The following is a 25,288-nucleotide window of genomic DNA, read 5'->3' as shown; positions in this document are numbered from 1 at the left end:
TAAAAGCCACCAGATAATTCCCCAGTGCTTTCCATGGGGGGAGACATAATTCAGATATCTGTATGCTCCTATTCCTTTACCCATTGGTGTTAGATTTGTCGGAGGGGCACCCATTTAACGCCTATTGATAGAACACCTTGACATTAGTCCTATTTATGGTTGGTCAAATAGTCCACCTTTTCCTCCTCGTTCTGATTGGCTTGTAATTTGAGGGTAAATATGAGCATATGATTTTTCATCTTATTCTATAATACATACCAGACAATTTGGCCAAAAAGAACTTTTATACTTTAGATGACCAATCAGGTTGATTACATTCATTTGTGAAGTGCAAGGTCAACACCGGAGGGTGGGTTTGCTTACAGCCACAAATCATCCCTAGAATAAGTGTTCACTTTGCAATGGGAGTTATTGTGAGGTAGAAATAATCAATTTACCTGGGGGTGAAAAAGAAGTGGAGATGGTCGCAAATATTTGTCCTTTAATGTCCCCACTGGGTCTGCCACCTTCCGCTTTTCCACCCTGCTGGACAGCAACACATAGGGTTACGTACCCCAAATAATGACAGTAGTGGTACAACGTAACAACAGTAATGACAGGAATAATAAAATGTCTAGTTAAGATGGCCTCTTGGGAAATGCCCTCTTAAGGGCATTAGGAGTCAACTAAAAGGGGCATTCATACTCCCCCTGTTCCATCACCCAGAACAGAAATCAACTAACATGTACTACATGGACAACCCATTTATTTAATTGGGTACCGTGCAATATTTAATTTCCCAGACCGTGTTGTTAGTAGGGTGATCAGTCAACCATTTACAAACAAGGTTGTCTGAAGTTAGCAACTCATTTAAAGTGGTTGTCCGCTACTTTGATATGGATCACCCGTCTTTGGGATGAGCCATCAATATTTATTTGTAATTAATTTTGTATATAATACATTGTTATTTATAATTTTTGCTTATGTAGCGCCATCATATTCCGCAGCACTTTACATCATCATCGCTGTCCCCAGTGGGGCTCACAATCTAAATTCTAAAGGTCTTTGGAGTGTGCAAGACTATTGGTATACCAGAGAGAAATCCACACTAAAATGGGGAGAACATACAAATTCCTTGCAGATGTAATCATTTGTGGGATTTGAAGGAAGGTGTCAATTGCTAGAAGGGTACAGTGCTACCCGGTACCAAGGCAGAGGTGTATGGCACTCGCCACCCTACTAATCAGCTGATGTTAATAGTGCCGCCATCCTCAGCAATGGCCAGTAAACACGGCTGAGCTGTTCGGCTTTATACCCTACTTACATCTGGCTTCCGCCAGCAATAACGCCATTGATAGCCGAAAGTGTCAGGTGTTGGATCCCTATCAATTTGATATGGATGCACTAGATTTCCAGGTATTTTCTCGCTGTAGAATTGTCACTGGAACTGGTATAAGTCATTAATGTGATACAACTGTGGTAAGTGTGCTTTTAATACATTATTCTATAGGACAAATGAAATTTACATTTAAGCAATGGGTCACTGTAATTATAGCATTAAAGGCAATTTGTCCCCAGATTCTTGTTACGTAATCTGAGAGCAGCATGATGTAGGGACAGAGACCCTAAATCCAACGATGTATTACTTACTGGGCTGCCTGCTGTAGTTTTGATAAAATTACTGTTTTCTCTGCTGCAGATCCATCAGTTTTCTAAATGCTAAGCTCTGTGTAGCCCCCCACACCACTTATTGGCAGCTTTCTGTGCGCACTGTGCAAAGGCAGAAAACTACCAATCAGTGGTGGGGGCGGGGTTACACAAATCAGGAGGACACCATGGCACAAGACACCTAGTTATCTCCTATTGATAAAACACTGATTTTCCTGAAACTAAAAACAAGCAGTCCAGTAAGTGACAGAATCACTGGAATCAGGGTATCTACTTCTACATCATGCGGCTCTCAAATTAAATAGCAAAAACCTGCTGACAGATTGCCTTTAAGAACATGTTAGAAGATGTCAACACTGGGAGATACGGTATTGAGGCACTCATCTCTTGCCAGAAGAAATGGGCCATGGATCCTTGACCATTTTCAGTCTTTCCAATTGTTGGTAATCAGACTATTTACTTATGGAGATTCCACGACCATTGGCTTTGATAGTAAAAGTTAAACATCTCCGAGTCAATAAACCAAGGTAGCAGTATGGCCACCACCAATGACTTCTTCTAAATTCTTAAAATGGCCCCGTCATGCAGCTATAGCCTCTATATAATTAATTTGCATCAGTCTTTTACTACCACTAGCATAGTGTTTGAGTCATGGTTGAATCTCATCAACTTGAGTTAAAATCTCTGTAGTTGCAAATACTTGTTTTGAAATAAGTCAATAAATTGTATAAATGAATAAACTCCATATCGAAATTCACATATGAATTCTAGCACGTAAAACACTGTACAAAAAAATGGTATCATAAATCATAATATCTCCATCCGTCCTACTCTTAGAACGAGTACACGGCCAGACCAATTGATATGTGATATACTGCAGTTGGATGAGAACATTTCCTGTAATTTAATGAGTTAACATCCTTTCTGTTCTTGGTGGAGCCTTAGCTCTTAAAGAGAGTGAAATAGTCGGAACTTTCCTTGATAGGATGCTCATTTAACTGGTCAACACTAGGTTATATTTAGCAGTGAGACAGAGCATAGACATAGCCATAATATGTGTCACAAGCAAAGTGGTACGATAAGCCTGAAAACTAGCTCATCGGATGAGTAGAAGTCATATTATTACAGTTAGCATTTATATTCAACAACTATAAACAGGAAAAATTTGCTAACACTATTTACATCCCACAAAATGTGTCATCAATAGGTAAAGGTATGTTAATACCTGTAAATAGGGTCCATGAAGAAGGGAGAAGGCTTTGCGTAATGAAGAGGTGGCTGCTGAGGAAGAGGAGGTGGATGGATTTTGGAAAGTATTTCACCAGACATGGCTTTCCTGTCCCCATAGATATGGTTTTTACGCGTTTCCCTTGCTCCATTCTGACTGGCTCTACTTCTGTTACCAATGCTGAGGTCCAACGGTTGCTCCTCTCCCGAGGATGGTTGTGCCAAGACCTTAGGTGGTATTAAGGCTGACGACTTAATCTCTTTTGGTTTGGTCGTGAGATCAAACGGTGATTCCGAGCTTGAGCTGCCCACTTTTTGAAGGTCTCTAGGAGACTTTGGTTCAGCTTTTACCAACAAATTGTGATTCATTGTCCGATCAGTGAAAGCTGGGTATAAAGAATGGGGAAAGTTTGGGAGAAACTGAAAGGGAAACATGGAATGATAGGGGAGGGAACCCATTTTTTTTTCTTGCATCCCCATAAATCCAGGTCCAAAATATTTCTCTGCTATAGAGGCAATAGCTTTAATAGAGTCATTTGCTGCTCCCATAGAAGGAAGTAACTGCTCTTCCGGAGGAGGAAAAAAGGAATGTTGAGAGTAGAAGAAGGGTCTCTCTGTAACATTGTTATTAGAACTACTAGAGACAGAGCTGCTGACAATGTCTTGTTTTTTGTCTATAGGTTTGCTCTTTTCTTTGTTTTTGTCTCTTTCACTATCTACATCGCTATCTAAATCAGACCCAGTCCCTGTGGTGGTATCCAGATCAGTCCCCGAGGTTGTGTTGACATCTTCAAAGTCACTTCCATCGGAAAGATCGCTGCTCCTGGACTTATGTTTGTCTATGTATGAATTTTCCATACTGTTATCAAATTTTTCCTCCAGTGAAAGTGGCTGGTTACTATTGCTGCTGTTCAAAGACGGAATGAGGGAAAGTTGAGGATTACCTATTGGACTTGGAAGCTTTGCTTCTCGTGAATGGTTCAAGGGGCTTTTGAGCAGCGGAGAAGGAGGTAATAAAGGTGGCCGGGGATACAATGATGGAGGAAAAATTCCTGGAAATCCTGGAGCTAAATGTGGAAACGGTGGAGGAGCATGCGAAAATGGCAAACTACCCGGATGTGCCCTGGAAGGAAAATAGTCATTGAAAGCAAGGCTAGAGTGATTCATGTTTGGAGAAGGTTTAGACTTGTCCATCAAAGAGCTAGGTGTCAAGGGCAGACCAGGTCCAAACATTCCTCCGGGATTGTAATGGTTTTTGCCTTCACAGAAGCGCCGATGCTTGTTAAGGGACGAGGTAGTGCTAAACATCTGTCCACAGTCCTTGCACTTAATCTGCGTACGACAGTCTGCGTGCATTCGTTTGTGACGACACAGGTTGGAGAACTGTGTGTATGATTTATGGCAGACCTCACCTGGAACACCAACAGAAACCAAAACAAAAACAATATAAAATAAAAATATATAGACTGCGTGAACATAATCATTAGCCGCATACATAATAATTGACATACATTTGCACTTTTTCTTGAATTTTATCATTATCATTAGATACATACACTATACCATTATGCAGTTAAAAAATGCCTATGGGGATAGGTCAAGTAATTTTTATAATTGATTTTAGTTTTCAATTTTTTTTGTTTGACATCTCCAATCTTTAATCCTGCATATTACACAAAAATCCATACTAGATAATTTATTATCCAGGATGCTACACAATATATGAAAGCATGACGATTGTTGGTTCACTGCCCAGGATCTGCAGTTGGGAATGGTGGATTAACACACTGTGAAGTTCTAAGTTGGCAATGTACCGTGTCCCAAAAATGACTATGCTAGCAAAAAATGACGACTATGTTATTATTCTTTATTTTGACTTTAATGGAAATGTCATGGGGTTCTCAGTAGTTGGTCCTGAGGACCAGGAAGAAGAAGAGACAGGCAAATGGCTCCATTGCCAACATCTGGAATGTCTGGCTTCTGAGGGGGAAGGGATCTATTTAGGGACACGGTTGAAAAGGTATAGTGGTTTGGCTAAGGAGCAAAATAATAATTTGTGTGTCTGTAAGAACCTAAGGAACACTGAAGATATTCCTGGTAATATTATTGGAAGTCTCAAATGTCAGGGGGCAGGTTTTCTAAATAAATGGATGGTTCAAAATCAGGGTTCACCTTTAGAAGACAAAGTCATTATAACATTTCCAGACATTCCAAAATTTGAAGTATGTTTGCTATTGTTAGTAAGAATATTTTCTATCTTAGAATAGGAATGAAACATTGATTGAAGAGAAACGGACTGCAAAAAGGTTTACAAAAGGCAGACTATCCATTCACTAGGAAGACTTGACTCTAACCAGGAACGAAGCACAAAGGAGGAAGCAATTTGAAGGACTGTAGAAATATTGATTTAGTGCCTCACAGTAATCAGAAATTCGTAGTGAATGAGAAGTTGTAGTCTAATCTGAATAATGGAGTACAATTATGTAGTACAGTAAGGAATGAGACAGTATAAATTAATGGCCATGGAACAAATCACCGAAACATAGATTCAGATGGTAGATCTCCAGTTCATCAAGATAAACAACTGCCCTAAAGTATCACCATTAATTCCTGCACTGTATACACATCCAATACTTTCCAAGAACCTCGATAATAGAGCCCTAAATTCCTTAGCTACAATGTGACATTAGTGAAGCATCTACCCTAAGCCCACTCCGCGTTCCACTCAGCATATCTGTTTAAGAACTCAGCCAAGTAGGCAGTTGAATGTGTTTAGACTATGTCTCTCCTGGGTGACTGCTCAACATCAAAGTCCACTTTACCGAAGGCATGAAATCATAAGATGTATGCTTTCAAAGGGGGTGTTCTATCACAGACTTTTATAGCATATTTATGTCTGATAGATGGGGGTCCCATCACAGGGCTCCATTTTAGAGACAAGTGTGTCTCTCCATCATGGGTCCAATATCTTGGAGACATTTGTAATATATCACATGGATATGCCATAAAAGTTGGAAAGACAAAAATCCTTTATCAGTGAATTTATATTAAAGATCTATCTAGGAACCAGTTAGGAGAGGGCTTAATATGCGAGAATGTTTGTTCCATTTACTAAAATGAAGAAACTCAGATAAAAATACAATTTAGAAGGGTCATTCTAAAAAGAGATGGCATGATGCTATATGCCATAACTTTATGATTTTTTGCGGCCTAAACTCAAAGACCCCCACCAATCATAAGAGAGGGTCTTAGTGCTGGCATAGGGATGTGCCTCTTAATTGTTGTTTTTCTGCACAGTTGCATGTTGGCCACCCACTGGATGGTTGGGAGTGCCACAGTGCAACCAAAGGGAAGAAGCAGAGGCAGCACTTCAGTTTTTTCATTTTCAGCATTGGTGGGTGTCCAATAGGTTAAAGTGTTAAAGTGATTGAATATTTTAGAGATATGCCATCACTTTGAAAGATTACCCCATCTTATAAAGTCGTGGAACAAAACAAGATATCAGCTACTGGCCAAACTGATGTGCCATAGGGCAGTTATCGTATTTTTCTATTTTGCCTGGCAGGTGGTCCTTAGATGTCATGGCCTGCACTGTCCTGTGAGTAAAAGGTTTTGGGAAGTGTTGTGACCCAAGTTACACTTTAAGTTGATCTACATATTAATTGTCCTTCAAGAACCCCCTAAAGAAAACGTAAATTCTAGATACGAGCAAGACAACTTACATATGAAAGGTTTGACAGTACTATGAATGTGCTTATGTTGCTTGAGCCCTGATGAGGTGGCAAAAGTCTTGCCACAGTCAGGACATGCGTGCGCCCTGGCTCCAACGTGCTGGGAACGAATGTGTCTCTGGAGGTTACTTGGGTCAGTGAAAACCTAAAATAAAAACATAGAAATCACATTACATTAAAATGTAAAAATAAATGGAAACATAGTCTCTAATTATATACAGTGCTCAATAACTGAACTTATGAAGAGAACCCACTATGACCTACTGCAGAGAAGAATTTCTTCCAAATTCTTTATTATTCTTTAGATCGAGAACAATGGTTTTTTAGCTACAGGGTGATATATTTGGCTCTAGAATAACATATCACTTGGAACACAAGGGTAAAACCAAGAGCTGAATAATACATTGACGATGCTTTGACTAGATCGACTTCTGAATGTCCAAATATTTTTCCCTAAAAGGAACATTCCAGTTGTGGATTTGCATTTAAGTTAATTACGGGACTTTGGCAGAACACTTGGATTCAGTGATATAAATGTTATAGGTTCGATGAAAGGGGCTTTTCTGAATTCAGATAATGGAAAATGAATAATGTTATAAGTTTTTACTAAATACACTTATTTTATACTGCTGGTATTAAAAGTGTTGGAGACCAAAAATATTGGGTATTTCCATTGCGTTTGGATATAACATAGTTTTTTCTTTATAAAATAAAATAGATCAACACAAGTCTTATAATATCGATGCACGACTGAATAGCACACGAATGTTAAATTAATGGAAGCAAAAAGTTTATTGATGACAATGTGTCTAATAATTTATAGGACAGATATGTGGTAATTATCTATGAGACCAGATAAGCTCACTGTGTAGTCTCAAGGCCACCATACATGTTAAACTAATATCGGCCAAACCAGTGGATATCAACAGGTTTGGCCGATTGTCTAATGTGGATGGGGGGGGGACCAGTTGAATAATGACCAAAAGATGTTAATTACACATGTCTCTAAGCCAGCGGTTTTCTCATAGAGAACTCAGGAGCGCTCCTGTGTATGGGAGAAGTGGCTGAGATGGCTGTCGAACTAACGATTGGCTGAAGCATCATACAGCAATCTAATGTGTATGGCCAATTTTAGTTATAAAGGGACAATGAGACAAGAGTGGCATCTAATTTTTGAAGGGATGCATAAGATGAGCAGAAAGGGAGAAATGAAGAAAAATCAGACCATGTCCAGAATCTGTCAACCATAAGAGGTTACGATCTGGAGCCATGTGATTAGATATTGGCCTAATGAGCTCTAGCAAAACCTAAACTATCAGTATAAAGGTGGACTCAATATGGTAGAAGTAAAAAGTAAAGTTGACCTTCCAACCTATAAGTCACTTTTCATTATTACCGGTACTTGTGTATGGTATAGTTGTCTTCTGCTAAACTGGGATATGTTGGCTAATTTCATTAATTGTTCTGTAGATGATTACCATGCACCAAAGGATGTATAGAAGGGCTTTAATGGTATGTACAAAATCTTTTATTTATAACAAAAATGTAAAAAATAATATAATGTTTAAAAGTCATAAAGCAGACTATCAAAATCTAACGTAACCCCAATCTGCGGCTGGAAAAAGGTGCGGGAGCCCATTTTGAAATACGTTTATTCAATAGGAACATGGGAAATATTTACTACTTATATTAACACTGAGAACATGGAAACCTTCATAAAATAGTTAACTTTTTTGTTTTCTCAAATGAATATCATAAATTATATAGCACACACCTAAAGTTCAAATGTGCAAAGTTTCGGGAAGCTGCAGATACGTTTTTACTTTTCTTCTTTTTTTTTCTTATGCTATTGAAGCTGTCCTTCTGACAAGGGGAACTGTGGTGGCATTGGGACAACTATTGTTCCTGATACACTGTCTTGATTACATGTATGGATTAAGTCAAGATGCTTTGGCCAGATAAAGCCACTTGGGTTTTCTTCACTGGCAGGAAGACAGGAAAAGCAAACTGAGATCCATGATGGTGTCATTTAACCAATGCAATGCAAGGAATGTCAACTGTTCTTTAGATATGTTCCCAAAGGAATGGAGAACATACCTAAGGAACAATAGAGTGCTCTTGGAGTTCTCTTGACTTTGCCGCAGTTCAACCAGGAGAAGGAATCCCATAACAATTATTAACATGATACTTAAAGGGTTTCAGAGATTACATTAAGATGCCACCCGAAACCTGCACTTGTGACCGTGTGTGATCATAAAATAAATGTAACTATGTCATAACACTGACGTCTACTTTAGGTGTGTGAGGTTCCGCTTCAGTGTTGTTGTTGCAGTTCAAATATATGGGTAATCTGGAAGGAAGATCACTTGGGAACCAGGACTCGTTCTGCAAAGGACATACGTGAGACACAGATCATTCCAAGCGTCAGCCTTGGGTCACACGTTCAAGGACATCACAATGATAATGAAGTAAATAAAATAAAAAATAAAATGTAATGGGTGATCAGTACCTTTACGCAGTTCTCACATTCGAATCGCTTTCCGCTGTCGTGTGACATTTGGTGGCGAATCAGGTTTGATTTCCAGTTGAAGGCTTTTGGGCACTGGTCACATTTGTACTCCCTCTCTTCTGTATGAATTATCATATGTTGTTCCAAACTGCAAAGAACATACGGTTGACCAAAAAGTGAGAAGGCAAAGTCCCACCTACAGATGCCTCAGACATTTCTGTAAATTTTACTACATAGATATTTCAACTGAGAGTTTTTAAAATACAATGATATTCGCCGGTCACGCTAGCTAGTCTTATCGACAATCAGATCTTGAAAATTGCAATACAGCAAATCACTTGTGCGTAGAAATCTTATAGACAACAACTGCGTCAATAGGAGTTTCAGTCCATTAACTAGGGACATTTCCTTTCCGATAAATACTTTTTCTCTAGCTTACTGAAATAGACAGGAATCTGATATTATTCTACATGAAAGCAAAGTCTATAATCTGGGTTCGTGAGGTCAAGATGTCAAGTGGGATTGGAAAAGAAGATGATTAAGGTAGACCACTTACACGCTCTGTTTTTGTTACGCAACTTGAAAGAGTCTGATTTTTCTAGGAGTCTAAGGATTCATTTACATCAACTGACTGACAATATGATACAACCGCCGATTGGAAAACCTTTACCTATCGGCGATCATGTAATAGTCTATTTAGACATTCGGACCAAAGTAAATGCACACTGAGCGATCTGTAATTGTAATTGTACACATAGGCTGCCATGGTTCTCAGCAGTATGAGTCCTGTTTACACAGGACGATGAACAGCCGAGAAGATCAGCGCAAAATATCATCATTTCACCCAATGACTGAGCATTTTGCTTGTTCATTGGGTAATCAGCAGCCTGTTTACATGGCAACATAATTGCGAAACAAGTGTTTTTAAGAATTATCATTCGTGATTATCTTTCAGTATAAATGCAGCTTAAAGGGAACCTGTAACATTGGATATCATCATTAACCTGCAAGTATGAGTTTAACCTGCAGGTTAGTAGCGTTAGAAAAGTGTCCGGCTGCTAAATTGAACTTCATTTCTTTCAGGAGCTGCCAGCTTTTAGTCATTCAGTCAGTGTCGACAACGCTACAGTCACCAATCGCAGCATTGTGAGTGGCAGCTGTAAGCACACCCCAGCACTTTGACTGACAGCTGGTTCTGCAGTGCATCAGTGTAGAGCTGGATATCAGTCAAACTGCTGGGGTTTGCTTACATCTTCTACTCACAATGCTGTGAGTGGTGTCTATAGTAATGTCGACACGCCTCTATGACTGGAAACTGGCAGTTCTCGGGAGGAATAAAGTTCATTTTCTTCCAGGTGCTGCACTTTCAATTTGGCAACCAGGCACCTTCCTAATGCTATTAACTTGCAGATTAACCCTATATCTGCAGGTTAGTAGTTTTATCTGATGTTAAAGGATCCCTCTATGTGCACATAAGATAAAAAAAAAGTTTAAAAAAATAATTAACGACGTCAATTGCTAAAACAAAGTGTCACTAAAGTTTTTGGCTAACCATGTGGCCACCAAGTGGAAAATACCCAACCGTAGTCAACAGATTCCAAAGTGGCACAGCTCTTTTCTAAAGACAATGACACTCTTGGAGTGATCAGTGAGGGTCGCACTGGCTGGGCCATCACCAATTGGACATTTTAACTACATCTTAGTTATCCTAATATTTAACACCAGCAATAAGCAATTCACTGAGTCATCCTTAGGTAGAGTAATGATCTGCTGGATCTCATGGACCCTATTTTAGTTGGTCCTAGAAGGTAAGAAACTGGACCCAAATGAGTAGCATGGAGATTCTACTTGATCTTGTAGTTAAAGCTATTATCTTGACATAAGATTTCTCATTAGTTTTGCCAGAATGGTTGTGCATTATTAGAAAAACTTGGCTGCTATTTTTGTCAAAATCAGTGCCACTTATGCGTACAGGTCATTTGTGGTATTGCGATTTATTCCTATTAGCTTCATTGGAACCGAGTGCAATATCAGACAAAACCATTAAACAAGCTGTTGCACTTTTTTCTTTTTCGACCATGCGGAGTGCTTTGAAAATGGGAAAAATTTGCATAATGTGTATAGGAACATTTCCATATGAATGCTAATGGACGTCCATGCAGATGGATAGATATCAAAGTATTATTCACATACATGGCTCAGGAAAGGCATCAATGTCTTACTTACCTGTATTTGTTGGGGAACAGGCGCTCACAGTCCTTGCACTCATGAACTTGTTCATTATCGAAACCTTCCTGCTTGATCTCTTCATTCAGAGACTCGTATATGTGGTTGACTGTGTTGCAGGCATATTTTTGGTGCCGCCTTAAATCAAGCTTGGACTGGAACAGTTCATCACAATCTTCACAGCGAAATGTGTGTTCTTCTGTAGATGAAAAACACATTGAGAATCCAAGACCCAACGGAGTAGAGCCAGCAACATCTAAAATTCAACAGCGGCTCCTCATTGACTTCAAATCTGCTCTACAATCTTCTCTACCTTCCTTATAAAACAATGGAAGATCCTGCTTATTCCCACTCCATGGCCAGTGGCTGCTATCAAAGCCATTACTAGGGGTTTACAGCTTTGTCCCTCTACATAAAGTCCCACCATGCAAGAACAAGACACAAGAATTAACACCCAGGTTGTATTGTTCAGGAGAAAGTCTTCAGACAACAATTGCTGATCTTGACCAAGGATAAAGAAGAGAACATGTCAATAGTCTAATAAATACAATAAACGATTATCACCAAGGTCAAACAAATTAAAATAAGGGCAGCTGTTAATAGGTTTACGAGACGGCATCCTGGCGACCATGCCAAGTCAAACAATTGGGTCTCAGTTGTAAATATCTCAAAAAATACAAGTTTTTTTTTTCCTGTTATCCAAGCCTTCCCCTCTCTGAACGACTCAGGGAACAGAAGCTTCTTAAGGTATTTAGCCACTTTGCACTTAAAACATCTTTCTGCAATTAAACTTTCACTCTTATGCAAACAGCTTAGAGCAAACTTTCTGCATGTAGCAGGGTTCATTAACTCCCAAGGTAGACGGTAATTAAGCTTTTTGGTGTGGATTTATTGACACTGGCAAGCGTGCCACACGGTGCTGGCAGAGGGAACGTTATGATAGTAACATTTCAGCATCTTAGTGCTTTGCACAGCTACCTCCTGTTTAAGTACTGGGTTTGATTCCGGTAGCCTCGGGGTATGGTGTTATGAGGCATGCTACAAATTATAAACCCAGCTTATAAAGTTATGCAAATAACCGTAAAAAGGTCATCACCTACAAATAAACAAATCTATTAAATGCAACAAGCAAATAAATAAATAAACAGAGGCTTATTCATTTTTTATAGGTGGTTGCTTGCTATTGCATACAACATTGTGCCAAGAAGATATACCAGGCCATAAAGAATGCTGTATTTGAGAGTCATCAACCAACTTTTCTTGGGCCCTGATGAGCAAATTCATAGTTATGCAATTGTTTTGCTCTTTTTCTGCTATTCCAGAGTCTGAGAAAGCTAACCCAAGAGGCCAAACGTCGATGTTGATATCAATTATCACATCTTTTGCCAGACACAGATAAAATCAATGAACTAAACTAAATAAAAAAAAAAAAACTTTCACCATTTGATCTGTCTACTTATCCATCTGTTATCTATGTCTGTCTATTCACCTTCGTAAAATCTAATCATGTAATATTTGGCTCTCTCTATCCATCTATGTAATATCTACTCATCTAATATTTATGCATTCAGTACCTATCGATCAAATATCTATGGACCCAATATCAATCAAATATCTATACGTCCAGTACCTATCCATCCAATATCTATCTATCCAACATCTATTCATCCAATATCTACCCTTCCAATATACATCCATCCAATATCTACCCATCCTACCCATTACAATATATATTCATTCAATATCTACCTTTACAATATCAATTCATTCAATATCTTCCCTTCCTATATCTATCCATCCAGTATCTATCCATGCAATATCTACCCATCCAATATTTATCCATACAATATCTACCCTTCTGATATGTACCTAACCAATACATATCCATCCAATTTCTAATCTTCCAATATCTCCCATCCAATATATATTCATCCAATATCTACCCATCCAATATACTGTATATTCATCCAATAATTACCCATCCAATATATATCTATCCAATTTCTATCCTTCCAATATCTAACCCCTTCAATATACTGTATATATCCATACAATCTCTATCCATCCAATATTTACCGTTCTAATATCTATCTATTGAATATCTAGTTATACAATATTTATCCATCCAGTACCTATCCATCCAATATCAATCCATTAATATTTACTAATGCAGTAGATCCATTCATATTTATCCATGCTGTATCTATCCATCCAATATTTATCCATCCCATATCTATCCATCCTATATCTATCCATTCAATATCTATCCATCCAGTGTCTATCCATCCAGAACCTATACATCCAATATTTATTCAACCAATATCTATCCTTTCAATATTTATTCACCCAATATGTATCCATCCAATATTCATCAATACAATATCTATCAAATATCTACCCATAGAATAAATATCCAACATATGTTTTCATCTATCCATCCAACTATCGATTTGCAATTTTACTATATTTTTCAAAAATTCAGTTTTGCCCTTTAATGTATTAATTTAGTCACACAGGACAATAAGGAAATAAGACATCAGTAACTCTTTCTGTCTGCCCGTTATTACTTCCCTACAGGATGTCCAGTAAAATGAACAATAATGGGAATCCTGACCCTTAGGTGATCACTTGAGTTAATTTAAGAAGCTGGGAAACAAACTGGTTCTATTGTGCGCTTAATAACTATTCATAACATATGAGGCTTCACTTCACATAACTATGCTAGTGGTTAATTAAGCCTGTGGCTTTAGTGCATAGGATGGTTAATTTAATATCTAAAAATATTTCAAACTATTTAGAAAGTTGTATTAAGGAAGAGCTAAACTAGGAAAAAGAAAGAGAATTATCAGATTAACAGAGCGTTCTGTAATATACTTGATATTTTTACAGGTTTACACTTAACTTACTGCAGCGTACAAGAGAATAGCATCCAAAATATACCTAGCTTTAAAGGGAATCTGTTAGCAGGATTTCCCCACTCAGCACTGCCTTCTCCTGGTTGACCGGCAGCCTCTATACTCTGTGACTTAAGGCAAAGGAGTCATCAGTCAAGCAGGAGAGGGCGGTGCTGGGCGGGCAATAGAGCTGGAATGACGGAGGCTTCAGACTATCATAGTCCTTCAGCCTCATTTGCACATCAATTCAAACACTGATTTCTCAGTAATGGAGGAAATCCTGCTGAAAGACTCAGTTTAAAGCAGAACACAGACATTAGGTTTCCATCTGCTAATGTCTGTGGGTTTTCCTGTAAATGTATATGGATAGGCTTTAGAAGAAAGTAAGACACCCAGTAGGAGGCTGTTGAGCATGTGGTTGTGGAACCACTGTGCCATGGTCCAGTGAGAGCCTGGCAAACTAAGTGAACACCTGGTTCTTCACTAGAGCACCTGATTGTATGGTTAGACTTGAACCCAAGTGGATGCCAAGTGCTACTCCAGGACAGATCATGGAGTCTTGGCAGCTGAACCTCAATGGGACAGGAAAGCAGGATCAGCCGGGAACTGGTTAGCAGGAGGTATGCGGCTGGTAGACAGATGCGGCATCAGGCACAATCAGGACAGGTACAGGAACATGGGACGGCCACAGGTACATGGCCAAAGGTGCAGGATCAGATGGGTCAGGAGTAGGAACAGTCAGAGTGGATTGGGGTATGTAGGTACAGAAGAACGGACAGGAATGGGTGCAGAATGGGTGGACTGGGTCAGTTGAACAGGATGGAGAGGATCAGATTCAGAGAGTACGGGTACAGGCACCTTACAACTAGGTAGCAGGAAACTCACTGTATAATGTTACTAAGCCACCTTCCATTTGGGGACGGTGCCTAAAATACCTAATGTTTCCTATGCATTGGCTGGGGATATTTTCTGAAGCGCATGTGCGGCCCCTTTATGAAGCAGGGAGCGTGTGCCCTACGCATTCTCCAAGTCGACCTGCATGGTGGGCACAGACCCTGGGAGGAGACAGAGACGGAGGACTGGAGCAGCGTGGCAAGGTGAGGGAACATGCCGGTGTCCCTGCTGAGAGAGGGAAGGGGACATGTGCAGGTGCACAGGTGCTGTTCTAAAGGTACCGTCACACTAGACGATATCGCTAGCGATCCGTGACGTTGCAGCGTCCTCGCTAGCGATATCGTCCAGTGTGACAGGCAGCAGCGATCAGACCCCTGCTGTGCTGTCGCTGGTCGGGGAAGAAAGTCCAGAACTTTGTTTCGTCGCTGGACTCCCCGCAGACATCGCTGAATCGGTGTGTGTGACACCGATTCAGCGATGTCTTCGCTGGTAACCAGGGTAAACATCGGGTTACTACGGTAAGCGCAGGACCGCGCTTAGTAACCTGATGTTTACCCTGGTTACCATCGTTAAAGTAAAAAAAACAACCGCTACATACTTACCTACCGCTGTCTGTCCTCGGCGCTCTGCTTCTCTGCTCTGGCTGTGAGCACAGCGGCCGGAAAGCAGAGCGGTGACGTCACCGCTCTGCTTTCCGGCTGCCCGGCACTCACAGCCAGACCAGAGAAGCAGAGCGCCGGGGACAGACAGCGCTAGGTAAGTATGTAGTGGTTGTTTTTTTTACTTTAACGATGGTAACCAGGGTAAACATCGGGTTACTAAGCGCGGCCCTGCGCTTAGTAACCCGATGTTTACCCTGGTTACCGGGGACCTCGGGATCGTTGGTCGCTGGAGAGCGGTCTGTGTGACAGCTCTCCAGCGACCAAACAGCGACGCTGCAGCGATCCGGATCGTTGTCGGTATCGCTGCAGCGTCGCTTAGTGTGACGGTACCTTAATAAAAGCCACCAGGAGACCCTCAATTCATCTTATTGATGAGACTCTGTAGAGTTATGGAGATTTATGTTCAGGTAAAGCTCCAAAAGTAAAAAGAAAATCTGTAAATAAAATTTCTGTTCCAGTTACAAAAAGGAAGAGCAGCTCTGAGGCACAAACTGGAGCACTAGGAAATGAAATATTTGTGCAGACTTGAGACTCCCATATACATGTGACAGCTAAATACCTTTATACATTGATGGGTAAACTGCCCATACACGTTAGATAATTATTGGTGGAGGATCTTGAAGAGTTTGGTTGGATCAAAACTACGAGGGTCCCCAACAATGCTTTGATAGCAGATGTCAGGTGAAATGGGGAACTGGTCACTTATCTCTCTCTTCATATCAAACATGCATGTTTAGCCCAGCCAAGATAACTTGTTTGTAACCTGTCACTTGATATGTGTATGGCAAAATTCAAGACCCCCGTACACATCAGACTAAACCCAAATCTTCATGTGTACTGGGGAGTAGGGAGAGATGGCTGATGGCCTAACGAGTGCTTGGAGATCAGCTATTGCATGTGTATGGGGCCTCAAGTCTACACAAACCACTATATAATACATAAAATAATAAAAAGGGCTATATATGGCTGTTTTTTTTTCTCCAGAAATAGCACCTCACCAGTTCACCTGACATCTGCCATCAAGAGACTGTTGGGGACCCTCATAGTCTTGATCCAACCGAAATCTTCAAACTCCTCCACCAGTAATATAACGTCCTACCGTTGCATTTTTAGGAGCATAATCAAAGCTTTTCTGTACTATTAAAATAGTGTTAAAACTGCTTCATATAAGCCCCAAAATCGCAAAAAAATGCAAAAAATGGGAAAATGCAAAAAAGAAATGCATAAAACACGCAATAATCAGAGAAGATTGTTATTGCGTTGTATGATGTGGACACCTGCAGAAAAAAAGCAACAGAAAGAAAGCAGCATTTATGCTACATGTGAGCATGGCCTCAGCACTACAGTTTTATTAAATTTTGCATGGGTTTAATAGAGAAAAAATATCAATCACTCAATTTTTTTTACGTCATTTAATGATCCTCATAAATAATCTGATCGTTGTGTTGTGCACGCTGTTATGATTACAGGGACACCAAATACAGTTAAGTCCATATATATTTGGACAGAGACAACATTTTTCTAATTTTGGTTATAGACATTACCACAATGAATTTTTAAACAAAACAATTCAGATGCAGTTGAAGTTCAGACTTTCAGCTTTCATTTGAGGGTATCAACACTAAAATTGTATGATGGGTTTATGAGTTTCAGCTCCTTAACATGTGCCACCCTGTTTTTAAAGGGACCAAAAGTAATTGGACAGATTCAATAATTGTAAATAAAATGTTCATTTTTAGTACTTGGTTGAAAACCCTTTGTTGGCAATGACTGCCTGAAGTCTTGGACTCATGGACATCACCAGACGCTGTGTTTCCTCCTTTTTGATGCTCTGCCAGGCCTTCACTGCGGTGGTTCTCAGTTGCTGTTTGTTTTGGGGCCTTTCTGTCTGAAGTTTAGTCTTTAACAAGTAAAATGCTGCTCAATTGGGTTGAGATCAGGTGACTGACTTGGCCATTCAAGAATATTCCACTTCTTTGCTTTAATAAACTCCTGGGTTGCTTTGGCTTTATGTTTTGGGTCATTGTCCATCTGTAGTATGAAACAACGACCAATCAGTTTGGCTGCATTTGGCTGGATCTGAGCACACAGTATGGCTCTGAATACCTCAGAATTCATTCGGCTGCTTCTGTCCTGTGTCACATCATCAACAAACACTAGTGACCCAGTGCCACTGGCAGCCATGCATGCCCGCGCCATCACACTGCCTCCGCCGTGTTTTACAGATGATGTGGTATGCTTTGGATCATGAGCTGGACCGCGCCTTCACCGTACTTTTCTCTTTCCATCACTCTGGTAGAGGTTGATCTTGGTTTCATCTGTCCAAAGAATGTTCTTCCAGAACTGTGCGGCTTTTTTAGATGTTTTTTAGCCTTTTTATTATTGATGCTTATGAGTGGCTGCACCGTGCAGTGAACCCTCTGCATTTACTTTCATGCAGTCTTCTCTTTATGGTAGATTTGGATATTGATACGCCGACCTCCTGGAGAGTGTGGTTCACTTGGTTGGCTGTTGTGAAGGGGTTTCTCTTCACCATGGAGATTATTCTGCGATCATCCACCACTGTTGTCTTCCGTGGGCGCCGTGGTCTTTTTGCATTGATGAGTTCACCAGTGCTTTCTTTCTTTCTCAGGATGGACCAAACTGTAGATTTTGCCACTCCTAATATTGTAGCAATTTCTCAGATGTTTTTTTTCTGTTTTCGCCGCTTAAGGATGGCTTGTTTTACCTGCATGGAGAGCTCCTTTGACCGCATGTTTACTTCACAGCAAAACCTTCCAAATGCAAGCACCACACCTCAAATCAACTCCAGGCCTTTTATCTGCTTAATTGAGAATGAAATAACGAAGGGATTGCCCACACCTGTCCATGAAATAGCCTTGGAGTCATTTCTCCAATTACTTTTGGTCCCTTTAAAAACAGGGTGGCAGATGTTAAGGAGCTGAAACTTCTAAACCCTTCATCCAATTTTAATGTGGATACCCTCAAATGAAAGCTGAAAGTCTGAACTTCAACTGCATCTGAATTGTTTTGTTTAAAATTCATTGTGGTAATGTCTATAACCAAAATTAGAAAAATGTTGTCTCTGTCCACATATATGGACTTAACTGTATGTCCGTGTTATTTGCGGATTTGTGATGTTCATTTTTTTTAAGACACATTAAAAATTACATTCTTTTTTTCATTATCAAGTGTTTTTCGTTATTATTTTTTAGTAATTTCGTATTCTTATTTTTTAGTAATTCTCTTGTTCATAAATGCTGCTTTCTTTCTGTTGCTTATTTTCTGCAGGTGTCCACATCATACAACGCAATAACAATCTTCTCTGATTATTGCATGTTTTATGCATTTTTTAAGAGCCTTCCTACACTGATAATGTTGAAACCAGAGGAGACTTGCAGGAAATAAAAAAGGAAATAATAAGCAATTTTTTTAATTGCTTATTATTTTTACATCTTTTTATTCACCTTAGTATACAAGGACCATAAAAATACATTTTCATACACAATGTATCTCTATGGACATGTATAACCTGCTTCTGGTTTCAGTGCCTCCAACAGAGGTCAAAGTTACCAAAATCTCCTCTCTACATGAGTGTGGGCTGTGGCTCATTGGTAAAGCAATAGCCTGCTATCACGGAGATGTGAGTTTTAGTCCTGGGAACTATCATAGGAGGGATCAAAAGTGAATAATGCAATTTCATTTATGGACTGAGCAGAGAGCGGAAAGGTGAGTATAGCAGGAGGACAAAATCTCTGACGTGACGGGACAGTCCCGCTGATTCTGGGATGGTCGGGAGCTATGTCTAATATGTGTGGGCAGTTTACCAGCCCAGGTGTTGCAATTCTTTCTGAGATAACATTTCATTTTCTAAGTCTTAAAAAAAAACCTTTTAGTTAGACTATCAAGCACTTACAAGAATTATCAAATGTTTGAGATACAATTCAACTTAGGAATCCAACTGCATAGAACTTTGTAATGGTGTGAGCATGCAATGTCATTTTCAGGCAAATTCTACCATAAAGTTGCCTGAAAAAATGCTAAAAAAATGCCACATATGTAGTGCAATGTCAAAATGAATTGCTGTGCATATATTCTGTCTTTTGTTATTTCTATTAACCTCTTCAGGCTTTGAAAGTAGCTTAAAATACGATGCGGGTGCACCTGCGTCTAGAAAACATGTGCACATACCCAAGCCTTATACAATTAGTTGGTAAACTGTCTGACTCTGGTTCCAGTAGATGAACCAACTAATTGTACAGTCTATCTTTAATGGGTCTTAAATTTTAGATGATGGGAGTACTTCTGAAATTCTACGTTCCTAGGTTTCATGCAATTCTAAATTCCTGACGGTACCTAAGCTCCATTTACAAAGTATTTCTTTGAAGAACAAAGAAAACTCCAGTCCTGAAGGAACAGGTCAGTCCATAATACCTTATATACAAGAAAATGTACCAGTGCTCGGTCTTGTTTGCAAAATCTGTGGTTGCAACAAGCATCTTTCTAAAGTTCCATCAGTAACACTCGGGACAATGGTGGAATGTTACTGAAAAATAAATCAGTTCCTAATAGCTTTTAGAAGAACCAAGAGGAAGGCAATTATATGGCATGGACATGCTAATCTACCAGAATATAGTCTCAAAGGACTTCAAGAACCCTACTCAAAATTCCAACTGAGATAAGGGGTCTAGTGCATTTGGCATAAAAGATTTTGATGATAATTATCTTCAAGAAGAACATTTTTGCATTTGTTTTTCCGTGTAATTCACAGAGAAAAAAAAATATCTTGACAAAATAAATATGTTGGCTATTGAATTATTTAGTCTCTGGCAGAATAGGCGAGCAAAAATAAAATAAAGAATATGCAAATAAATGTTAGCACTTTAAGAATTAAAAGGAGTAGGCAAGTCTTGATCTTCTCAAATTTATTTGGCATGGCAAATATTTTGTCTGCAGTTTGACAAAAAAAATGCAAAAAAAAAATTACTTAAAGGGAATCTGTCAGTAGGATAAACCCTCCAAAGCTGTCTGTATGGACATTTAGGTCATAAAAGGCTGAATAAAATGATACCTTGCTATCTACGATCTGATGTTTTATTCCAGAGAAATTCATTTTTCTTAATATGTAACTGAGCTGTTAAGATCTATGGGCCGGACATAGATCTCCCTGAGGATCTGATTCCAGAGCTTATTTTAAATAACTGGTGGCAATACAAGTGTGAGATATGTAATGACAGAGAGTCTGCTCTCCCGATATACATGTCTCACACTGGTAACTCTCTCTTTCATTTGCAATAATCTCTGGAGACAGATTATCAGGGAGATCTATGTCCGGCCCATAGATCTTAATGGATCATATACATATTAAGAAAAACATAACTTTTTCTGGATAAGACATCAGTTTGCAGATATCAAGGTATCATTTTAGTTAGCTTTCCATGACCTACATTTCCACAAGGCTCAGATGGGCTACAGGACAATGGGCAAACAGCTTGGTGAGATGGCAACAACTGTTGGCACAATTATTATAAAATGGAAGAAACTCAAGATGACTGTGAATCTTCCTCGGTCTGGAGCTCCATGCGAGATCTGGCCTCGTGAGGTAAGGGTGATTCTGAGAAAGATCAGAAATCAGTCCAGAACTACACGGGAGGACCTGGCCAATGAACTTAAGAGAGGTGGGACCACATTCTCAAACCTTATCATTAGTTATACACTACGCCATCATGGATCCTGCAAGACTGTAAGGTCCCCCTGCTCAGGCCACCACATGTCCAGGTCTGTTTGAAGTTCGCCAATGATTGCTGGAATGATCCAGAGGAGGTATGGGAGAAGGTCATATGGTCAGATGAGACAAAATAGAACTTTTTGGTATCAACTCCACTCTCCGTGTGTGGAGGAAGAAAAAGGATGAGTACGACCCCAAAAACACCGTCCCAACCGTGAAGCATGGTGAAGGAAACATCATACTTTGGGGGTGTTTTTCTGCAATGTGGATAGGACGATCATACCGTATTGAATGGAGGATGGATGGGGTCATGTATCGTGAGATTTTGGCCAACAACCTCCTTTTCTCAGTAAGAGCATTAAAGATGGGTCATGGCTGGGTCTTCCAGCATGACCATGACCAGAAACACACAGCCAGGGCTCTGGAAGAAGCAATTCAAGGACCTGGAGTAGCCTAGCCAGTCTCCACACCTGAACCCAATAGAAAATCGTTGGAGGGAGCTGAAACTCAATGTTGCCAACAACAGCCCTGAAAGCTGAAAGATCTGAAGAAGATCTGTATGGAGAAGTGGGCAAAAATCCCTCCTGAAGTGTGTGCAAACTTGGTCAAGAACTACAGGAATTGTGTGACCAATTTGGTTTCTGCACCAAATATTTGTGCTTTTCTATTGTATCAAATACTTATTTCATGCAACAAAATGAAAATTAATTATATACCAATCACAGAATGTGATTGTCTGGATTTTTTTTTTAAATTCCGTCTCTCACAGTTGAAGTGTACAAATGATAAAGATGACAGACCTCTCCATTCCTTGTGAGTGGGAAAACTTGCAAAATCAGCAGCATATCAAATACTTATTTTATCCACTGTATTACAGTGGGGAAAAGTATTTAGTCAGCCACCAATTGTGCAAGTTCTCCCATTTAAAAAGATGAGAGAGGCCTGTAATTTAACATCATAGGTAGACCACAACTATGAGAGTCAAAATGAGAAAACAAATCCAAAAAGTCACCTTGTCTGATTTGGCAAGGTTTATCTTGCAAAATATTGTGGAAAATAAGTAGCTGGTCACCTAAAAACAAGCCAGATTTCTGGCTCTCACAGACCTGTAACTTCTTCATTAAGATGCTCCTCTGTCCTCCACTCATTAACTGTAGTAATGGCACCTGTTTGATCTTGATATCAGTATTAAGACACTTGTCCACAACCTCAAACAGTCACACTCCAAACTCCACTATGGTGAAGACCAAAGAGCTGTCGAAGGACACCAGAAACAAAATTGTAGCCCTGCACTAGGCTGGGAAGACTGAATCTGCAATAGGCAAGCAGTTTGGTGTGATGAAGTCAACTGTGGGAGCAATAATAAGAAAATAGAAGACATACAAGACCATTGATAATCTCCCTCGATCTGGGACTCCACGCAAAATCTCACCCAGTGGGGTCAAATGATCAAAAGAATGGTGAGCAAAAATCATAAAACCACATGGGGGACCTAGTGAATGACCTGCATAGAGCTGGGACCACCATAACAAAGGCTACCATCAGTAACACACTACGCCGCCAGGGACTCAGATCCTGCAGTGTCAGAAGTGTCCCCCTGCTTAAGCCAGTACATGTCCGGGCCAGTCTGAAGTTTGCTTTGTCATATGGTCTGATGAAACCAAAGTAGAATTGTTTGGAAGAAACAAAACTCATCGTGTTTGGAGGAGACAGAATCCTGAGTTGCAGCCAAAGTACACCATACCTACTGTGAAGCATGGGGGGTGGCAACATCATGCTCTGGGGCTGATTCTCTGCAAAGAGACTAGTATGACCGATCCGTGTACATGAAAGAATGAATGGGGCCACGTATCGTGAGATTTTGAGTGAAAACCTCTTTCCATCAGCAAGGGCATTGAAGATGAAAGGTGGATGAGTCTTTCAGCATGATAATGATCCCAAGCACACCACCAGGAAGGAGTAGCTTCGTAAGAAGCATATGAAGGTCTTGGAGTGGACTAGCAAGTCTCCAGATCTCAACCCCATAGGAAACCTTTGGAGGGAGATGAAAGTCCGTGTTGACCAGCGACAGGCCCAAAACATCACTGCTCTAGAGGAGTTCTGCATGAAGAAATGGGCAAACATGCCGCAAACAGTGTGTGCCAGACTTGTGAAGACTTACAGAAAACATTTGACCACTGTCATTGCCAACAAAGGATATATAACAAAATATTGAGATGAACTTGTGTTAATGACCAAATACATATTTTCCACCATAATTTGCAATATAAATCTTGCCAAATCAGACAAGGTGATTTTCTGGATGTGTTTTTCATTTTGACTCTCATAGTTGTGGTCTATCTATGATGTCAATTACTGTACAGGCCTCTCTCTCTCATCTTTTTAAGTGGGAGAACTTGACAATTGGTGGTTAATTACCCCCCCCCCCACTACTGTATATACACATACACACACACACACACACACACATAAATACATACAGTGCAGACCAAAAGTTTGGAGACACCTTCTCATTTAAAGATTTTTCTGTATTTTCATGACTATGAAAATTGTACATTCATACTGAAGGCATCAAAACTATGAATTAACACATGTGGAATTATATACTTAACAAAAACGTGTGAAACAACTGAAATTATGTCTTATATTCTAGGCTTTTCAAAGCAGCCACCTTTTGCTCTGATGACTGCTTTGCACACTCTTGGCATTCTCTTGATGAGCTTCAAGAGGTAGTCACTGGGAATGGTCTTCCAGCAATCTTGAATGAGTTCCCAGAGATGCTTAGCACTTGTTGGCCCACCCCAAACCATCTCGATTGGGTTCAGGTCTGGTGACTGTGGAGGCCAGGTCATCTGGCGTAGCACCCCATCACTCTCCTTCTTGGTCAAATAGCCCTTACACAGCCTGGAGGTGTGTTTGGGGTCATTGTACTGTTGAAAAATAAATGATAGTCCAACTAAACGCAAACCGGATGGAATAGCATGCCACTGCAAGATGCTGTAGTAGCCATGCTGGTTCAGTATGACTTCAATTTTGAATAAATCCCCAACAGTGTCACCAGCAAAGCACCCCCACACCATCACACCTCCTCCTCCATGCTTCACGGTGGGAACCAGGCATGTAGAGTCCATCTGTTCACCTTTTCTGTGTCGCACGGTGGTTGGAACCAAAGATCTCAAATTTGGACTCATCAGACCAAAGCACAGATTTCCACTGGTCTAATGTCCATTACTTGTGTTCTTTAGCCCAAACAAGTCTCTTCTGCTTGTTGCCTGTCCTTAGCAGTGGTTTCCTAGCAGCTATTTTACCATGAAGGCCTGCTGCACAAAGTCTCCTTTTAACAGTTGTTGTAGAGATGTGTCTGCTGCTAGAACTCTGTGTGGCATTGACCTGGTCTCTAATCTGAGCTGATTTCTGAGGCTGGTGACTCGGATAAACTTATCCTCAGAGGCAGATGTGACTCTTGGTCTTCCTTTTCTGGGGCGGTCCTCATGTGAGCCAGCTTCTTTGTAGCGCTTGATGGTTTTTGCCACTGCACTTGGGGACTCTTTCAATGTTTTCCCAATTTTTCAGACTGACTGACCTTCATTTCCTAAAGTAATGACAGCCAGTCGTTTTTCTTTACTTAGCTGCTTTTTTCTTGCCATAATACAAATTCTAACAGTCTATTCAGTAGGACAATCAGCTGTGTATCCACCAGACTTCTGCACAACACAACTGATGCTCCCAACCCCATTTATAAGGCAAGAAATCCCACTTATTAAACCTGA

General features: G+C 40.1%; 1 protein-coding gene across 4 annotated transcripts in view; it reads right to left on the bottom strand.

The window, feature by feature from the left end:
• Positions 1–25,288, bottom strand: part of PRDM16 (PR/SET domain 16) — a 796,061-nt gene that overhangs the window by 24,605 nt on the left and 746,168 nt on the right. For 2 of the 4 annotated variants that reach the window (XM_069741566.1, XM_069741568.1), the window contains 6 exons: positions 11,341–11,539; positions 9,115–9,262; positions 8,892–8,990; positions 6,597–6,750; positions 2,873–4,286; positions 438–525 (listed from right to left, as the gene is read on the bottom strand). In XM_069741566.1, coding sequence (XP_069597667.1) covers positions 438–525; positions 2,873–4,286; positions 6,597–6,750; positions 8,892–8,990; positions 9,115–9,262; positions 11,341–11,539 — 2,102 coding nt within the window. The remainder of the gene's footprint in view (positions 1–437; positions 526–2,872; positions 4,287–6,596; positions 6,751–8,891; positions 8,991–9,114; positions 9,263–11,340; positions 11,540–25,288) is intronic. The other 2 variants (XM_069741567.1, XM_069741569.1) reach the window with 1 other exon arrangement.

Source organism: Ranitomeya imitator, chromosome 10, assembly GCF_032444005.1.
Source record: "Ranitomeya imitator isolate aRanImi1 chromosome 10, aRanImi1.pri, whole genome shotgun sequence".
Taxonomy (NCBI): Eukaryota; Metazoa; Chordata; class Amphibia; order Anura; family Dendrobatidae; genus Ranitomeya; species Ranitomeya imitator.
Note: the sequence above shows the minus strand (reverse complement) of the source record. Positions and strands in the feature narration are given on the sequence as shown.